Genomic DNA, 17,444 nt, shown 5'->3' on the forward strand with positions numbered 1-17,444 from the left:
GCCGTTACATATGTCTGCCCATTGTATCCTAGAGGCATTTTTGCCCCGACTCTAACTATAATCGAATAATAATGAACCTAATAGTTTCCTATATCTTTCAAATTAATGTTTTGTTTTGTTTTTTCAAAGGTGTCTGTGCACATATCAAAAATTGGCCTTCTATAATAATTTACATTTACAAAAGCAATAATATAAACATTGTAATAAGTAGCTGCTGTTCAATAAAAAATGTGCCTATGAAGTGTAGGTGTACATGTTGATTCGTATTACTCGGTACTTATGTAAGTACACTGTAATAAACGCTAAAGTAAAATCTGACCATGTTTAGTATTTATTTTTCATTTATTTCTAAAAGACAATGATGCATTTTGTCAAACGGGTTTTGCTGCTCTGTTTGCGTTGGTAAGTGCAATGGGACCTGGAATCTGCAAGTAAAGAGTGTCTGTCAAACCCCCATCTAATCTGCATGTTTGTTTCTTAAACAGGGCGTGTTAGTTTCTTTCTTCAGCCCGGGAGATGTGCGCTAAATCAAACTGCGCTCTCAAAGCTCTGCGCGCCTTTGTACTGCTGCGTTTGTCTTTCTACTGTCACTTATTCCCTCTCTGTTTCTGTCATTTGCTCTATATATTCACGTGTCGTCTGACACATTTCTCAACAGTGGTATACGGTTGGGTCGCAATTAGATATATATCAACAAAGCAAAAGGCAAAAGAAAGCATTGCTTACGGTGAAGATATTCCACGTTTAAATGGTAAAGGAATAAACATGCGGCAGAATGACGCGCGCGTGAACAAGTTTGTGTTTGTTAGTTTGTTTGTTTTTGCTTGTTTTTTTAATGCACCGAAAGAACAGATATGTCAGTGCAGTAAATACCACATTATTTTGTTTTCTGTCTGAAGCGAGGCTTGCTCAAATTAGACAGCACCATTCCAAGGTTAGAGGGAATTACATAAATGTAAAAGTCAGGACTCAATGCGTGCGTTTAGGCTACACACCCACCCACCACTGTATTGTATGTCTTTGTATCGGCTAATAATGTAATATGATCTCGCAATAACATTGTGTTTAACCCTGTATTAAATGTATAGGGTAAGCCTGTATTTTACATGTACTACAGTATGCCTTCTTTTTAGGGACAGTTGCGCAGCATGTGAGCTTTCTAGCCTAAACATACACATGATATTTAACTGCTTAATTATTGATTGTTATAGAAGGGCAAGACCCCCATAGGCATGATCTAAAACATCTAAAGTAGAAACATATTTAAACGTTCTTAGTCTCGATAAATGCGTTCAAATGATGCTGCTCAGAAACATGACAAAAAATAAATAAATCAATTACTAAAATTTTAAAATCAACCTCTACCATGACACAATTTCACACATTCTGGAGAAATTGTTTAAATCTAAAATAAAGTTTAAAAAAAGTATTGTGAATATGGCCTCTGTTGTTACAGTGACAACTGATTTATGCAACAAAAACCGTAACCGATTAATTGTTTTGTTAGCATTCAAGTTTATTTATGGTAATCACAACCACTGATCACAAATGCTGACAAAACAATTAACTGTTATAATTAATTGTTAATAGTTACGGGTTACTTGCATAAATCAGTTGTCATTGTAAGTAAATAATAAATAGGCCTTTAATATTATTTATTTTTTTGTATTTTTACAACAGCTTATGAGTGGTCAGACAGGATAAAAGGCAGTTAGATGACTCCTTTGAAACATTTAATGTTGGTTCAAAAAAGCATCTGTGGAATAGCAATTGCCGTGCAGCGTCTCCTTGTGGTCAATGCCTGAACTGCGTGACCAATGCAGTATGTACATTTGAAGAAAAAAAAGTATTGCAAACAGAGGCTTCAAGCCAAATACAGCATGCGCAATCTGATTTGATTGGCCCAATTCCCTCTATATTCTCATTGGTCTGAAACGATCAATTAACACTCGAAAACGGAGCTGGGAAGACCAAATTGGCGCCGCATTTTATTACAGAAGAGAGAGAAATCTTGCATTTTGATTCGGCTGTTATTTCCCCCAATGTGTGAGAAATGCATAACATGTTTTCTCATCATGAGATTAGAGACATTACAACCAATACATACCGAGAAATCTGTAATGAGACTCAGCAGCCCATGAATTAAGTAGTCTAGACTTTAATTAATTTATTGTAACATAGTAGGATAAGCAATAGGCCAAGCCTACTCATTAATCTGAGATAAATGACACACGCATGTTATATGTTGCTCTACATAACGCAAGGGGAAAATGTATTTATTAAATTTTAAAAATGTTACTGTATGTGCTGTCAGACAATATTATAACATCAGACTAAACGGATAGCCTAGTAAAAAAAAGCTGCCGTATGTTTCACGCCTGAAATGTAATGCACGGGATGCCCGCCTGACTCGTCACTTTTGGCACAAATTCTTCATTTCTTCCTGAATCCAACTAAAACATCTTTCATTTTGTGGCTTGTCAAGCCTCCAGTTTAGTGTGGTAAGAAAAGCAGGTCATGGTGAGCCTGGAGGGATAAGCGCCAGCTGCTCAGTGACCATTCACAAAGCTCTGCTATCTCTGGCATTTATTCATTCTACAGAGAGTCCATCAACACTTTAAAACACAACTATTATTATTGTTATTATTATTATTGTTTAAGGAACTGACACATGTGGCTGAAATTGCACCACATTGCTCCAAGAGTCCAATAATAATAGCTTCTACTACAAACTAGCGTACTGGCCTACTACTACTACATAATAATAATAGCCTAATAATAATACTATGGTGCCTCATCTAATTGGTCGTTATATTGTAAGGGCGTTTGTAAACTCATAAGTAATAGGCCCTAAACGTTTAATTTATGATCCATATTTAGTCTGATGTGACGTTTAGACTGAATTATAACAGTCCACTTTAATCAATTAATCATAACATTGGCTATAATTGAAACGACAAAGAATGTAAAAATGTATTTTTGACACCGAATTTTAAATCATTATTATTTACAAAATAGCCTACTCCAGTCATCCCATTCAAAGGAAACCATTCTAAAACAGCCAGCTGTAATTATGTCGTCATAACTGTGTGTAATGACGTGTCTTTAGGGCAGTTGATGATTAGGACCTGCTGTCAGCTGCTGAACTGAACCGAACCAGCCGAGCGTGCACAGCGACATGACTCGCTATTGTTCGGGGCTTGTCAACATATTAACCTGAATTCCCTGCAGTCATCCACTATACCGAATTAGCGCACTAGACAAGGAAAGGGAATTCAGGGAAAAGGGATGTCGGACTAATTGAAAAACAATTGGCGGGAAAGCGCATTAATTAATAGGCTCTATACCGCATGTCAGATGATGCCCCGAGAGCTTGAAGCCTTTGGAAAAACCGTCCATTAGAAATAATTTAGAGTGAATGGGCGAGCTAATTTCTCATTAACCTTTGTTATAAGACCTAGTTCCACATACAGTAATTGGAAACGAGTAGCAATTTCACATCCATGTTACAAGATTAAACGGTGTTTAAAATCATGGTAGTCCAACAAGAAATACATATATAAACACGGAGACAGTGTGGAACAGATTTGCTACTCAATAAATGTTGACTGTGATGAACCTCAGACAAGCCATATAGATCTAACTCAATGTGACAAGGGCTAAAGCATATTTTTGGAGCACGAAAATGGTGCATCCCAAACAGGTTTCATCCTTGTCAAAATGTATTGATTTTTTTTCTGGTTTTGTGGAGTGGTTGATGTCTCTCTTACTCTGCAGGAGTAAAGAGGTTTGATTTAATGTAAAGAGGTTTAGTTGGTCAGCAGTATAGGTTTGATTAAAGTTGGTTCAATTGATACTAACACCCCTTACTGTATCTATAAAACATAATCTCCACACTTTAGTGTAATAGCGAGTATAACAGTAAAACATGAATTGTCAACATTTTTAAATAGTACACATTAAGTGACAAACATACTGTATACACACAATAATTATAATCATTTTATTTGTATTGTATTTTTTTTTTTTTTTTTTTGTGGGGCAAGGGAATTGGAGATGCAAGGGCAGCAAAAAGGAAAGAGGGGGAACAGAACAGAACAAAGCTAGAGCTAGTGGTGACTACCAAGGTGATGAATTTCTCTTGGCCACAATCAGAGCACCTGGGTTTTCCTTTGGTGTATCCAGAGGTAAATAATTGATGTAAGGATAAAAGCGTTAGTGAGGAGGAGTGAGACATTCAGACAAGGGGGTGAAAACACGGCCAGAGCCCCATCTCCCATGCCCCCCTCCACCCAAGCCTGGCCCATCGCCGTTTGGTGGCCCCTCACACCGCCCTCTCGGACGAGCGCTTGAAGTGCAAATCTGTGTTCTGACTTGTTCCTGGTTGCTGTCAGCATGTTTTCCTCTTGTCAGTGGCGATTGACTGGGGGCTCGTCTCACCCTTGTGCCGGGACTGTAGCGGGATCATTGACAGGCCAGTGACACTGCCCAACTAGATAATGGAAAGCTATTGATTTTTTTGTTCACACACTCCCTTTCTCTCTTTTTCACAGAGGAAGTGTGGGCTCTTACACTTTAGGAATGACCGAAAGCAAAAGCAAGGCCACAGTCGACAACAGCAAGGGCCCAGTCACTGGTCCTGATCTCTGGGTCGCTCCTGCTACTTCAGAGGAGGGAAAAAGTCAAGACAAGTGCCAGTCTTTGGAGAAAAGAGGAAAAAAGTTTCCATCAGTCAATCAGTCATCAGTTTTCTTGGTGTTTGTGTCAGGTGCACCTGAGACTGTTCAGGAGATAAATGTTAAGTGAGATAAACCTTCCATATCCTTCCTGCAGTCCCTAGTTTGCCTTTGTCACAACTGCTCCTATGAAATATTAAGAATGTGCTTTTCCGCCAGAGGGCATTTTTAATCACCACCTAAGATTACACTATTAATATGAAATAACATAGCAAGCTATCTTTTCCTTATACATATTGGATGTTTGATTTCACCAATAACATTTGGTGATTAATGGAAAGATTTCTTTCTTGTTTTCTCATTATCCCTCTTGATTTGGGTAAAATGTGTGCTTTCTTGCACACAGAGAGGGGATGACACTTGTATACTGTTTTAATGGAGGAATCTCCAGAGAGCAGGCCTCTTTGATTCACTGCCTAATGATAAGCGTGCTTTGGTCTGTCAGCAGCACAGCCTTTTGGCAGATGGCTGGTGTGGATCTTACACATTTCTTTATGTTCCCACCTCCCCCCTCATCCATCCCATTCATAAAGCTGCCAATGGTATAATGGAAAAACTCAATCCTGGTCATGGTTAGCTCAATCTCATTATAATCCCTCGTTTTTTATTCATTCGGCCCTTTGGGACACTGTCTGCCCACCATGCAGCTTCCAGCCATGGTGAAGTGTATTTTGATTCGGCCACGGGAGCCTAATGAAGTCACAGAGAGATACAATTATTTCCCAAAGCAGGGGCATTAATGTACTCCAAATTCCCACCAGAGAAACGTGATGACAATTGGTTTGTACAGCTTTGATCGCAAGTCTAAATCCTGCCCGGGACAAACTGTGAGGTCGCCCCCCTGTCCAGATGCTTACTGATGGACATGAAAACAGGTCTCGGTCAAGCCGCCTTCTCTGATATTATTAGAGTTGTTCCAGTCTACACAAAGAAGCAGTTGACATTGTGGACAGTGTGGCTTGTCCAAAGACAGAGCTGCAGTGCAGGAAAAATAAGAAAGTAAGAAAAAAAATATTTCAACAGAAGATACCAAGGTTTAAATCAGAAATACATTTTAATTGGCTATTTATGACTTAACAGAGGCATAAATATAATGTTAATGCATGCTCTGCTCATTATCATGTCGTACACCTTAATTGAACGGTATGAGTTCACACATTGTCATCACCAACTAATATATAGTTAGATTGTGTCTCTCCATTGGTCTGTACCTATAGCCTTATTTACAATCAAATACTAATCTTAAAGACTGTCTATTGTATATTAGAAAGAAATCATTGCCATATAAAGAATTGTAAAGATTCATTTAGGTATCCTAAAGCATGCCAAAGTGTTATGATAATAGTATTGTTATTATACCTTTTTGTTATATACCTTACATTTTAGCATCATAAATTCTAATCTCCAGAAACCAAACATTTAAACTGAGTGTGATTTCACATATTAGCAATAATAGGGTTTAGCATTTTACAACATTAAAGAACAATTCAATTTGTTTGATATTCTATAGATACAAATAATTTAGGACATTAGTATTTCATCCCGACAGTATTGCCCATTATATTTCTAAACAACTAGAAAGCTTTGAAAAATATTCATTGGTATATTCATAAATTTCACAGTTCGTTTGTTTAATGATGGCATAAAAATAGACATTGCATGTAACACATTTTGGGCTCTTATACCCAAATATAATTTTTTTCTCAATGTGTTAAAAGATGCATACATGTTGATAAGGACTCTTAACCAGAAATTAAGCACTACTTGTGTAGATATATTATATTGATATAATCTCTTAAAATAGGTTATACATGTTTTTGTCAGTGTAAATAAACATTGCAATACAAACTTACAGTAGCTGTCCTTGAAGTTGATCATTCATAATTAGTTGAATTGTCTGCTACTACAATTTTGATTGTTTTTAAATTCTAGTTGCTGGATTTAAGAGTTGCAAATTACAGCAGCTGAAAACTGCAGTCTACAGTGATGGACTGCGCACATCCAAGATATAAATATATCCAAATTCTAAATCAATATTGCAAATATCATGCCTCTATAATAGATAACAAAAGATTGATACAAAAAATTGGGAAAGAAATAAAGGAGCAAAATTAATAATATGCAATATAAGATAATTTTTCATATATATATATGAATTCTATTCAGTTCTCATATAGATGTTCATACAGAATTATACATATGTATTTGTTTATGAACATGTGCAGAACAGATGTACAGTGAGCATAGATGGTATGTAAACATGGCTTAGGAGACCACTTCAGGCAGACTGAGAGGCAGGTGAGTATCCAGGAGCAGGCACTCGGGGGAAGATGGGGCACACAGCTCTTTACATAGAGCTGACACCTCCACCATACTTGCACCTATGCCAGGGATACTCGTGTGCATAAGATGCCTCTGTAAATGCTTGATCCAGTCTTCCTGAACTGACTGAGGACCCTGGAAGGTCAGATCACAGAACCTAGAGAAAGAAAGAAAGAAAGAAAGAAAGAAAGAAAGAAAGAAAGAAAGAAAGAAAGAAAGAAAGAAAGAAAGAAATGAGAGCTCATGGCAGAGTTAGGAGTGAGTGTGGTAATGAAGTTCTGGAGTGGTGTAAAGTACCTGCAGGTCAATCTGTAGATCACTTCAGAGGCAGGGAGTGAAAATGAAAACACCTTGCTTTTTGGCCCAGGTCTTGATCTAGGCCTCTTCTGTTTACAATCATATGCTGTAAAACAAACAATGTAATTACAGTTAATGGAAAGATAAGTGAGAAGATTACTAGATGTGAAGAGTGAGCAGGAATGAGACCCAACTTGTTCCTTCTAATAAGGCAATCCTCTTCCGTCGTGCATACGCTCGAAGATGATTGGACAGGCTGACGGCACTCTGGAACGTTGTATTACAGTGACTGCAGATCTTCTTATTAACAGCAAATTTCTCTGCATCACACATACACAAAATAGATTTGAGGTAATGAATTTAAATAACAGTTAGTTGACCTCTGTTCACTTGGAGCATTTTTTCTTTCATTACTGCACTCCACTCATGACCACGCTAAGAATAGCAAATGCATCATTACTGCTGTGTGTGTGCGCATGTGCATGTGTGTCTGTGTGATTTAGAAAAGGAACACAGCAGCTTGAAGAATAAAACTGTGATTCCCTAAGTGTCATCACCACCCACTCCATCTGTTTTCATATCATAAAGATTGGTTGTGCACTCTGTTTTTGAGGACATGTAGTTATATGTGCTCTGTAAAAGAGTGTAGAGCACAAGGTTTGGTGGTTGGATGGTTTGTTTGTTTTCTAATTTGAAACTCTTCATCTGCTCCCACTGTGATTTCAAAGAAATGTGTCCAGTTTATGCTAATTTTCAGCTGTTGTATAATTCTTGACAATGAAGAACTCTGTAGATAATCACACATGGTAGACATGTTTTGTGATATAAAACATGTCATTCATAATCAGGGTTTGCCTTACGCAATAAATACAAAAATAATGCAATCAATAAAAACTGATTCCAGTCAATCTGGGTAAAAGAAAAATATAGCATATACAAAACAGCAACTAAAACTCTTGTGACGAGCTCTTGTTCAAAATGCCTACACATTGCTCCATAAACAATGCCTTGTAAAAAAAAAATAAATAAAAAAAAAAATAAAAAAAAAATAAACAGTATTCAGTCCATTATTCAACCATTTAAAATGTGAATGTCCCGAAACCTCTTTACAGTTGCTCCGCTCTAAAAAAGCGCATATAAGTAGCCACAGTGCAAACTTCCCGCTATAGTTACAGATGCCTCTAATCAAAAAGTTCCAGCAGTACTTAAAACCAGTTCTGATTAAATTAATCTGGTTGAACAACCAAATCAAATTACACATCATTCTATATGCAGTCAAAATGGACAACCTGTAAAACCATTAATGTTTTGTATTAATGCAATGAGAGATCTTATTTGGGTAGACATGAAACAAAGGTGTGCAAATACAGCTGATGTGTTTTCAGTGGTACATAAAAGAACGTTATGCTTTTTACATTTGAATTTCAAAGCCACTTTTGATGACATTCATTCTTTTTGTACCTGGTACAATATTTCAATGAGTGACAAACTTTTTCCCTGTAATCTCTGAATCTCGCGTTCCATCACTCTTTCAGTGGCATCAACTGGCAACTTCAAGGTTACAGGAAGAGAACTTTGTCTTAAGCATGAGACATCTGTCATACATATTTAAAACGGCGTGTATGACTGAAATTGGGTGTTTTAAAGTGCACTGTAAATAATGAAGGTGGTAGAAACAAGGTGGAAACATATGAGAGCGTCTGTGAAACAAGGCTGTGCAGTCATGCTACAATGTATTGATCATCTCTTCCCATGCTTACTGTAAATATCTCAAATCAATGCTATGGCACTTAACAAACTACTTCATTATTTGCACTTCAAAGGGCTATAACTATTTTAAAAGACTAATAAAAACACCACGATACAAGAAAAAAGAATGTTCAATGCTGGATTGTGACCCAGATATCTGAAAACTCACCTGTCTGTCATTCATATATTCTTTGATTCAACATCAACCGAAACAAGACAGATCACACACTTAGCTGTCAGTGAACAAGCAAAAGCTTCTTCTCATGGAGGATTTGTGTTTTCATACAAACTGTTCAACATCACAATGGTGATTCCAAGGACTCTGTGTCCATTCAAAATGGATGAGAATACCAAAATGAAATAGGAACCTTATTAATCTACAATCACAAAACTTGCTTCTGTAATCAAACAAAAAAGACATTGTCATCTTAAAAGTTAATGGGGATTTCTGGGTCATTAGTGGCACCAAAAAGAATTGCCAAAAATACGTTTCCAAACCCGTTACCCAAACACTTTGCCCATCTGGCATTGTTTGAAAAAAAAAATAATAATAAAAAAATAAAAAAAATAAAAGATATATATATATACACTCACCTAAAGGATTATTAGGAACACCTGTTCAATTTCTCATTAATGCAATTATCTAATCAACCAATCACATGGCAGTTGCTTCAATGCATTTAGGGGTGTGGTCCTGGTCAAGACAATCTCCTGAACTCCAAACTGAATGTCAGGATGGGAAAGAAAGGTGATTTAAGCAATTTTGAGCGTGGCATGGTTGTTGGTGCCAGACGGGCCGGTCTGAGTATTTCACAATCTTCTCAGTTACTGGGATTTTCACGCACAACCATTTCTAGGGTTTACAAAGAATGGTGTGAAAAGGGAAAAACATCCAGTATGCGGCAGTCCTGTGGGCTGAAAATGCCTTGTTGATGTTAGAGGTCAGAGGAGAATGGGCCGACTGATTCAAGCTGATAGAAGAGCAACTTTGCCTGAAATAACCACTCGTTACAACCGAGGTATGCAGCAAAGCATTTGTGAAGCCACAACACGCACAACCTTGAGGTGGATGGGCTACAACAGCAGAAGACCCCACCGGGTACCACTCATCTCCACTACAAATAGGAAAAAGAGGCTACAATTTGCAAGAGCTCACCAAAATTGGACAGTTGAAGACTGGAAAAATGTTGCCTGGTCTGATGAGTCTCGATTTCTGTTGAGACATTCAGATGGTAGAGTCAGAATTTGGCGTAAACAGAATGAGAACATGGATCCATCATGCCTTGTTACCACTGTGCAGGCTGGTGGTGGTGGTGTAATGGTGTGGGGGATGTTTTCTTGGCACACTTTAGGCCTCTTAGTGCCAACTGGGCATCGTTTAAATGCCACGGCCTACCTGAGCATTGTTTCTGACCATGTCCATCCCTTTATGGCCACCATGTACCCATCCTCTGATGGCTACTTCCAGCAGGATAATGCACCATGTCACAAAGCTCGAATCATTTCAAATTGGTTTCTTGAACATGACAATGAGTTCACTGTACTAAAATGGCCCCCACAGTCACCAGATCTCAACCCAATAGAGCATCTTTGGGATGTGGTGGAACGGGAGCTTCGTGCCCTGGATGTGCATCCCACAAATCTCCATCAACTGCAAGATGCTATCCTATCAATATGGGCCAACATTTCTAAAGAATGCTTTCAGCACCTTGTTGAATCAATGCCACGTAGAATTAAGGCAGTTCTGAAGGCGAAAGGGGGTCAAACACAGTATTAGTATGGTGTTCCTAATAATCCTTTAGGTGAGTGTGTCACGAACCCCGCTCCTCTGCCCCATCCCCGCTTCGTCACACACACACTCACTCCTCAAGCTCGCACGCTCGTTCCGCCCCCTCGAGCTCGCACGCTCGTTCCGCCCCCCTCGAGCTCTCACGCTCGTTTTGCTCCCTCGAGATCTCCTGCTCGTTAGCAGGTCTCTCTCCTCTGGCTCACATGCACGCTCCTATGGCCAAAACATTATGATCACCTGCACTCGTCTCAATCACCCCATTATTCGTTTCACCTGCACTCGTCTCATCACCTTTCATTGTTTACACCCGCACCTTCCCCTATAAATACCACTGCACATCCGTTTCACGGGGGTTGGTTATTGTATTTAGTTTCCCGTGTCTTTGCCCCCTGCTAGTCTCATCTAGTTTTGAACTCCTCTTGTCTTCCTCTTAGCTTGCCAGCTCCCCTTGTTCCCCTGTCTTTTGCTCCCACTAGTCTCGTCATTCTTATATCCTGATTCCCCGGCTCTCGACGCTAACGCTCACCCTGACCATTCTTCTCTGGATTTGCCCTTGTTTTGTACTGTTGCCTGCTTTTATTTTAATAAAGCAGTTTTTTCTCCAACATTGTGACTGTCTCTACTTGTATTCGCTACAGAGTGTATATATTAGGGTTGTCGATTTAATGCGTTAATTAAAAACACTTAATGGAGCGCAAATTCGAACTTTAAGGAATCTCAAGATGTGTTCTAAGTATTAGACTATATTTAACTTGAAGCAGTGATCTAAAAATGTTATGTTTATGACGCAACGCACCCGAGACGCTACACAAGCATGTCTGATGCAGGTGTACATTGACGGTCCTTAAACAAACCCTCATAATAAATCTTGAACTGATTGAGATTCACTTGTGAAATGGATTTCTGTGAACTGTATGCAAATGATTGGCTTATGTTCAATAATATGGTAGTAAACAATACATTGTATTCAAAAGCTGCTTTTTGTATGGCCTTATCAATGATTAACTACTCTGCTACAGGAATGTAATGCATTTTAATTATCTAATTAATTTTTTATTTATATATATACATTTTTAAATATTTAAAAATAACTATGTATAATTTCATAAATATATATTGAATTATTGTTATATGAGGGGCTTTCTCAGCAAATATTTGTATATGTGATTAATCGCGATTAATTAATCAGGACACCATCTAATTAATTCGATGAAAAATTTGAATGGATTGACAGCTCTAATATATATATAAATAAAAATTTGGTCACACTCCAAACTCTTGACAATGGCAGAGCCAAAAGTTTACATAACGGACTGCTCAAAGAAACAGAGCTATGTTGAAAGTGGCACAGAGCTACATTATACTTTTCAGAGAAATCAACCAATGACTGGTTTACGTATAGTTGTCTCCACAGATTAAACTGGGATAAGAAAACTATTTTAACATTTAAAACAAATTACACACTTCACCTTTAAGAAAAATACAATTATATAATGTATGTACTACCTGTTTCATTAGAAAGAAAGGCATTCATCAAATTATTAATCAAATCCAGCTCCCCTGGGAGAAACACTGTACTGTTAATGTAATTAAAAATGTATTATTCAGTCATAAGTTAAATAATTCTACAGTACAACCCTTAAGGAACTCCAGGTAAATACTGTCACTGAACTTGGTCTTGTTCAACTTGAATGAGATTGAAAACTGGGGGTCTAATTATTAACCTGATCACCTCCAGTTCAAAGCGGCGCTCACACAAATTGAAGTTGTCGGTGAGATAACATATAATTATGCATGACATGTTTCATCATTAATGGTTGAGTGCCATTTCTTCTTGGAGAGGTTCAATGAGTCTAATGTCTTCAAATATGAATTGAAATTATCTGATCTAAAAAAAAATTCGTTTTATAGGCTGACATAAAACAAACTTACCTGTACATATTCATGTTCATTTATGTTTGCTAGGTAATAGCAAATGACTCATGAATGGGTGACAGTGTGTGGTTCCTGACCTTGGCTCCAGGTAGGATCCAACTTCCCAGATGGTGTCCTGGGTATACTGCCACTAGTGGAGGAGATGGCCGAAGGTTTCGTGGCTTCCTCTGAGTGACCACAGACCTCCAATTCCTGCTCCAGTTTCCTATTTTCCAACAGGTCCTCTAAAGTGCTAGATTGGACTGTCTCAGTCTTCTGCCTCTCCTTGTCAAGTGATGGTCTGATCAAAGTCCATTGCCCTTCGTCTTGTGTGCCGGTGGTATGATGGATCTTCATGGGAATCCCGGTGGACGTAAGGAACAGCCCATCACTGTTTGCAAATTTTTGAGAGACAAAAGGTTTGAAGAAGTGTCGGCTGGCACCAAGCACCCTCATAATGTTTCTGTACTCCGTCTCATCCTGAAGAAGTTCTGTCAAAATGCAGAGAGGTGACTTGCTAGCACCCGAAATAGGCTTTCCAATCCGCTTCAGATGACCTCGCACATGATTGGAGAGGCCGGTCTTAGTGTCAAAACAACCCAGGCACAGCGGACAGGTGTGTTCGGTTTTACACTCTGGCTTATCTGCCATGATGAAAGCAAATAATTACCATACTTAAATCAATGTGTTACATGTAGAAATGTTTTTGCACATCCATAAATATAGGTTATGCATGTGAGATATTATCTAAAATCACAATGAATTACTATTTCACAATGCAAAGGTGAACAATAATCACCTTTTCTGATTCTGCGATTCACTGAAGGGATTTTCCTGCGTATGCGAGGTCGACAATCCTGAGATGCCACCTGCTCAGGTGACACCACGTGACGAGCATCATAACTTAGCCCCACTCTATGTAGGTGTCCTCTGATGTGGTTGGACAAGCCTACCCCAGACTCAAACACAGCTGGGCAGTAGGGACAGCACTTCCTGCCCACAAAGGACAAAGGGGAGGCCACATACTCTTCATAGGAGTCACTTTGGTGATAAACACCAGGATCAGTGATATCCTCGCTGATTGTACTCTCTATACACTCCTCCTTCACTATAAATGCACATATTTCATCACTGTCCACCTCTATGTTGTTGTCCATATTGGACTGATTGGTGTAGTCAGGAATAATGTTCTTGAAAGGGGATATCGGTCCACAGTTGAAATAATCACGGGGGGTATTGCTATGAGACCAGTCCGAGGACTCTTTGGCATAGTCGCTGAAATCCTGAGCACCTTCATTGTCATTTCCTTCCTGTAGTTTAATAAATTCCCATTGTGGAGATTTAGGTTCACATTTTGGAAAACTCACATGAGGAATATCAACATGTGTGTTGCGATATGGGATTGACATTTTTCGTTTCGAGGGTATTTTATGCCTCAAAGTTTGCAGTGCTAAAGTACCGCTGTTTGAAGGATCTTTGGGACAGCTCTCAGTGCCAGGGTTCAGACAGGCTGTTTTACTGACGATCTCTGTTTTCGTTGTAAGATGCACGTCAAAGCTGGAAAGATATTTTGTCCTCTTTTCTGAGACAGCGCTTTCATATCCTTGATTGTCTTCGACATACGGGAGACCTGTTGTCACATCTATTTTCTCTGTAGGCAGAGGGGATAATTTGCTTGGCTTGTCACTTCTCTGTGAGAATGGTGACAGTTTGTTTGCTGTGCTGCCAGGGCTCCATTTGATCAGCGAGGAGCTGAAACCGTCACAGTTTTTTTGTAGTTCTTTGCTTCTCACATTAAGGTCAGCTGAGCCATTGGGCCTAAAGGGCAGCTCATTACTCTCCCTAAGAGACCATTTCTCTGTGCTTTGAATCTTTGGCATCAATGAGTCCTTGATTTTGGGTTGGTCTGCTACTCTGTCAAACTCATAATATGGTTGTCCATGGATGAGCTCCACATGTTTTCTGAAATCATTGTTATTCTTACTTCTAAATGTGCAAATTTGACATACAAAAGAGTCACCAGCTTTGGCATATGTTTCGTTATGAGCTGTGCACTCATTTGCCATTAGCTCCATTTCATTCATAGTCATGTGATCACATTCTTCCCAGCTATAAGAGTGCTTTACCTTCTCATTAATTTCACAATGATGGACAAAAGTTTTAGGGCATTTCGTTCCAAAAATGCACTGGGGACAATGAAGACAAGCTCTTCTTCCCTCAACATCTATCTTACTGAAACCTTTAATCTCTTCCATCAGCTTCTCCCTCCGCACCTGGTGGATTATCATGTGCTTTTGCAGAGAGGTTAGGTCTCGGAATGAACGCCCACACTCCCTACATATAAAGGGTCGGGGAACGCGTTCTTGTCTCACCTTATTATTCCTATCTAAATGATACATCATATGCCTATGCAAATGCATCTTCTCCTTGAAATTAAAATTGCACTTTGAGCATGAGAAGGACAGATCACTGCCTGTTTTTGTCTCTGTCTTTAACCGTGCTAATTTTCCACCCATGTAGGTGTTTGTTTCAATGTCGCTGCTGCCTTCATCACATTTCTCTTCCTTCCCTCTTCGAATTAGCTCCTTCATGGCAGCTGCCTTGTTGCAGAATTTCTCCAAGCGCAAGCCAGCATATGCTTTCAAACTTTCCAGCTCTTTCCTGAAGACATGTTCTTTGTTAATGGATGAATCAAAATCCGAGTCCTCATCAGTTAGAGAATTCTGTGATGTGTAATCAAAGCCATCATAAACTGGTCCTCCTGTGGCAGCTCTCTTCACGGCCTGAGTTTTCCGCATCCTTTGTCTTTGGTCGACAGGTGGAGTTCCCTCAATCTCCACCTTTGTTCTTACCCCACCACCTGCTATGCTGCTTTTCAACAGTAACTGCATGAACTTCTCCTGCAGGCCCCAGTTCAGACTATCACAGTCATCAGAGGAACTTTCTGACAACTCTGAATCAAAGTCCCATAAGCACCCTGCTTTGGTTCCCTTTCTAGCCAACATTCGGCTGATTGGCTTGTTATCCAAGCCTTCCCTCACCTGAACATCTAAGGGGGCCTCACCGTTGCTGTTGTTTGATTCAGATGAGGCCCGTGTGGGCCGCACTTTTAGGGCGCACCCTTCTGCTTTCTGCCGGGTGTCTGATTGAAGCTCACTGGGAGGCAGTAACACCTCCGGGCTGGTGTCTGTCCCGGGCAGAGGGGACATGTCTTTGTTGTGGACACAGGACTCCTCTGAGGTACAGTGTGAAGCAGCTCCATTAACAAGTCGTCCTGAAGGCAATGAGTCGTTTTTGCTGGAGGCAGCAGGAATACTACCACAGACAAATGGGTTCGGCTGGACTCCATTTAAAGGGTTTTGGTGACTGTCCAAGGGCAGGGGCTCTGGTGGATCCAAACTGTTATTGTTGTTGCTGTTGTTGTTGGGAGATGTGGCTGTCAGCTCTTGAGAGTCATCAGAAGAATGTTCTACCTCTTTGTCTCCCTCTGCACTCTCTTTTACTGTCGCCATAATAGGGACAACACAGTCTGTAAAAGAGACACAAGAGATAGCAGTTTCACTTCAGCATTCTAGTTATATAAAACATTTGATATGATGGGGTCATAATCTTATGTTCAGTTTTAGATTCTTAAAGGGATAGTTCATGCTGTCATTGTTAACTCATCCAAACTTTCTTCCATGAAACACAGAAGGAGAGGGCAAGCAGAATGATAGCCTTAGTCACATTTCATTTTAATTGGATGGAAAAAAAGTGCAATGAAAGTGAATAGTGACTGAGACTCAAAACTCTTCCACAAAATCTCCTTTTGTATTCCATGGAAGAAAGAAATTCATATATCAACATGAGGGTGTGAGTAAATGATGACAGAATTTTCTTTCTTTTTTTTTTTTCTTTTTTTGGTGAATCACTTTAATAAAACATATACTAATGGTGGCCTAAAGGAGATGTCCATAATTCTTTAGACACATTATGAGTCTGAAACACCAACTGTCACCACTTCTTTTCACAACACACCCCACCGTTAGCCCTCGAAGTCCTGGTGAGGAAGCTTAATTATGTGAAAGCACTTCTGGGATATAACCTTCCTGTTTCTCCCACTAAAGTTCTCAGCCACCTGCTAAAATTGACCAATTTCCATGGGAACAAAGCATGCGACCAATAAGATCAAAGCATTCTGTCTTATCACTCTCTGATGGTGCCAAAGCACATCCCAGCACGAGACTGTTGTTGCCTCAAACCTGACAAATTGGCACACTGCACACACACACATACACAAATAGACAGACACACAGAGAGACAGACTCATACACACAGGTAGAATTACAAAACGCTCATGTTCACAAATAACCAGTGAAATATACCTCAGATGTCATCAAATGATCTAATTATATTTGATGGTTTTCAACAGCCCATGACAAGAAAACCTGTGGGACAACAGGAGTGTGTTTAAAGGGTGTGTTAAAGGGGCCCAGGCTTGCTGTTGTCCTGCTAGGCCACAGTGTATGCTCTTAGAATTTGACATTCAGCACTAGCTGCTCTCAACAGGAAGCTGCGTTGCTAACGAAGTGTTAAATTCAGTGTTAATGAGTGGCTTCACTGTTACCACCTCCTAGGTAAACCTTCCGAGCTCCATA

General features: G+C 39.4%; 1 protein-coding gene across 2 annotated transcripts in view; it reads right to left on the reverse strand.

Moving 5' to 3' along the window:
* Nucleotides 1–5,791: 5,791 nt before the first annotated feature.
* Nucleotides 5,792–17,444, reverse strand: part of znf644b (zinc finger protein 644b) — a 37,170-nt gene continuing 25,517 nt past the window's right edge. For both annotated transcript variants that reach the window (XM_052131037.1, XM_052131036.1), the window contains exons 2-6: nucleotides 13,607–16,336; nucleotides 12,906–13,451; nucleotides 7,550–7,675; nucleotides 7,356–7,461; nucleotides 5,792–7,215 (exon numbers count right to left, since the gene is read on the reverse strand). In XM_052131037.1, the coding sequence (XP_051986997.1) occupies nucleotides 7,002–7,215; nucleotides 7,356–7,461; nucleotides 7,550–7,675; nucleotides 12,906–13,451; nucleotides 13,607–16,319 (3,705 nt within the window). In that variant the 5' untranslated portion in view covers nucleotides 16,320–16,336 and the 3' untranslated portion in view covers nucleotides 5,792–7,001. The remainder of the gene's footprint in view (nucleotides 7,216–7,355; nucleotides 7,462–7,549; nucleotides 7,676–12,905; nucleotides 13,452–13,606; nucleotides 16,337–17,444) is intronic.

The sequence above is a fragment of the Xyrauchen texanus genome, chromosome 7, assembly GCF_025860055.1.
Source record: "Xyrauchen texanus isolate HMW12.3.18 chromosome 7, RBS_HiC_50CHRs, whole genome shotgun sequence".
NCBI lineage: Eukaryota > Metazoa > Chordata > Actinopteri > Cypriniformes > Catostomidae > Xyrauchen > Xyrauchen texanus.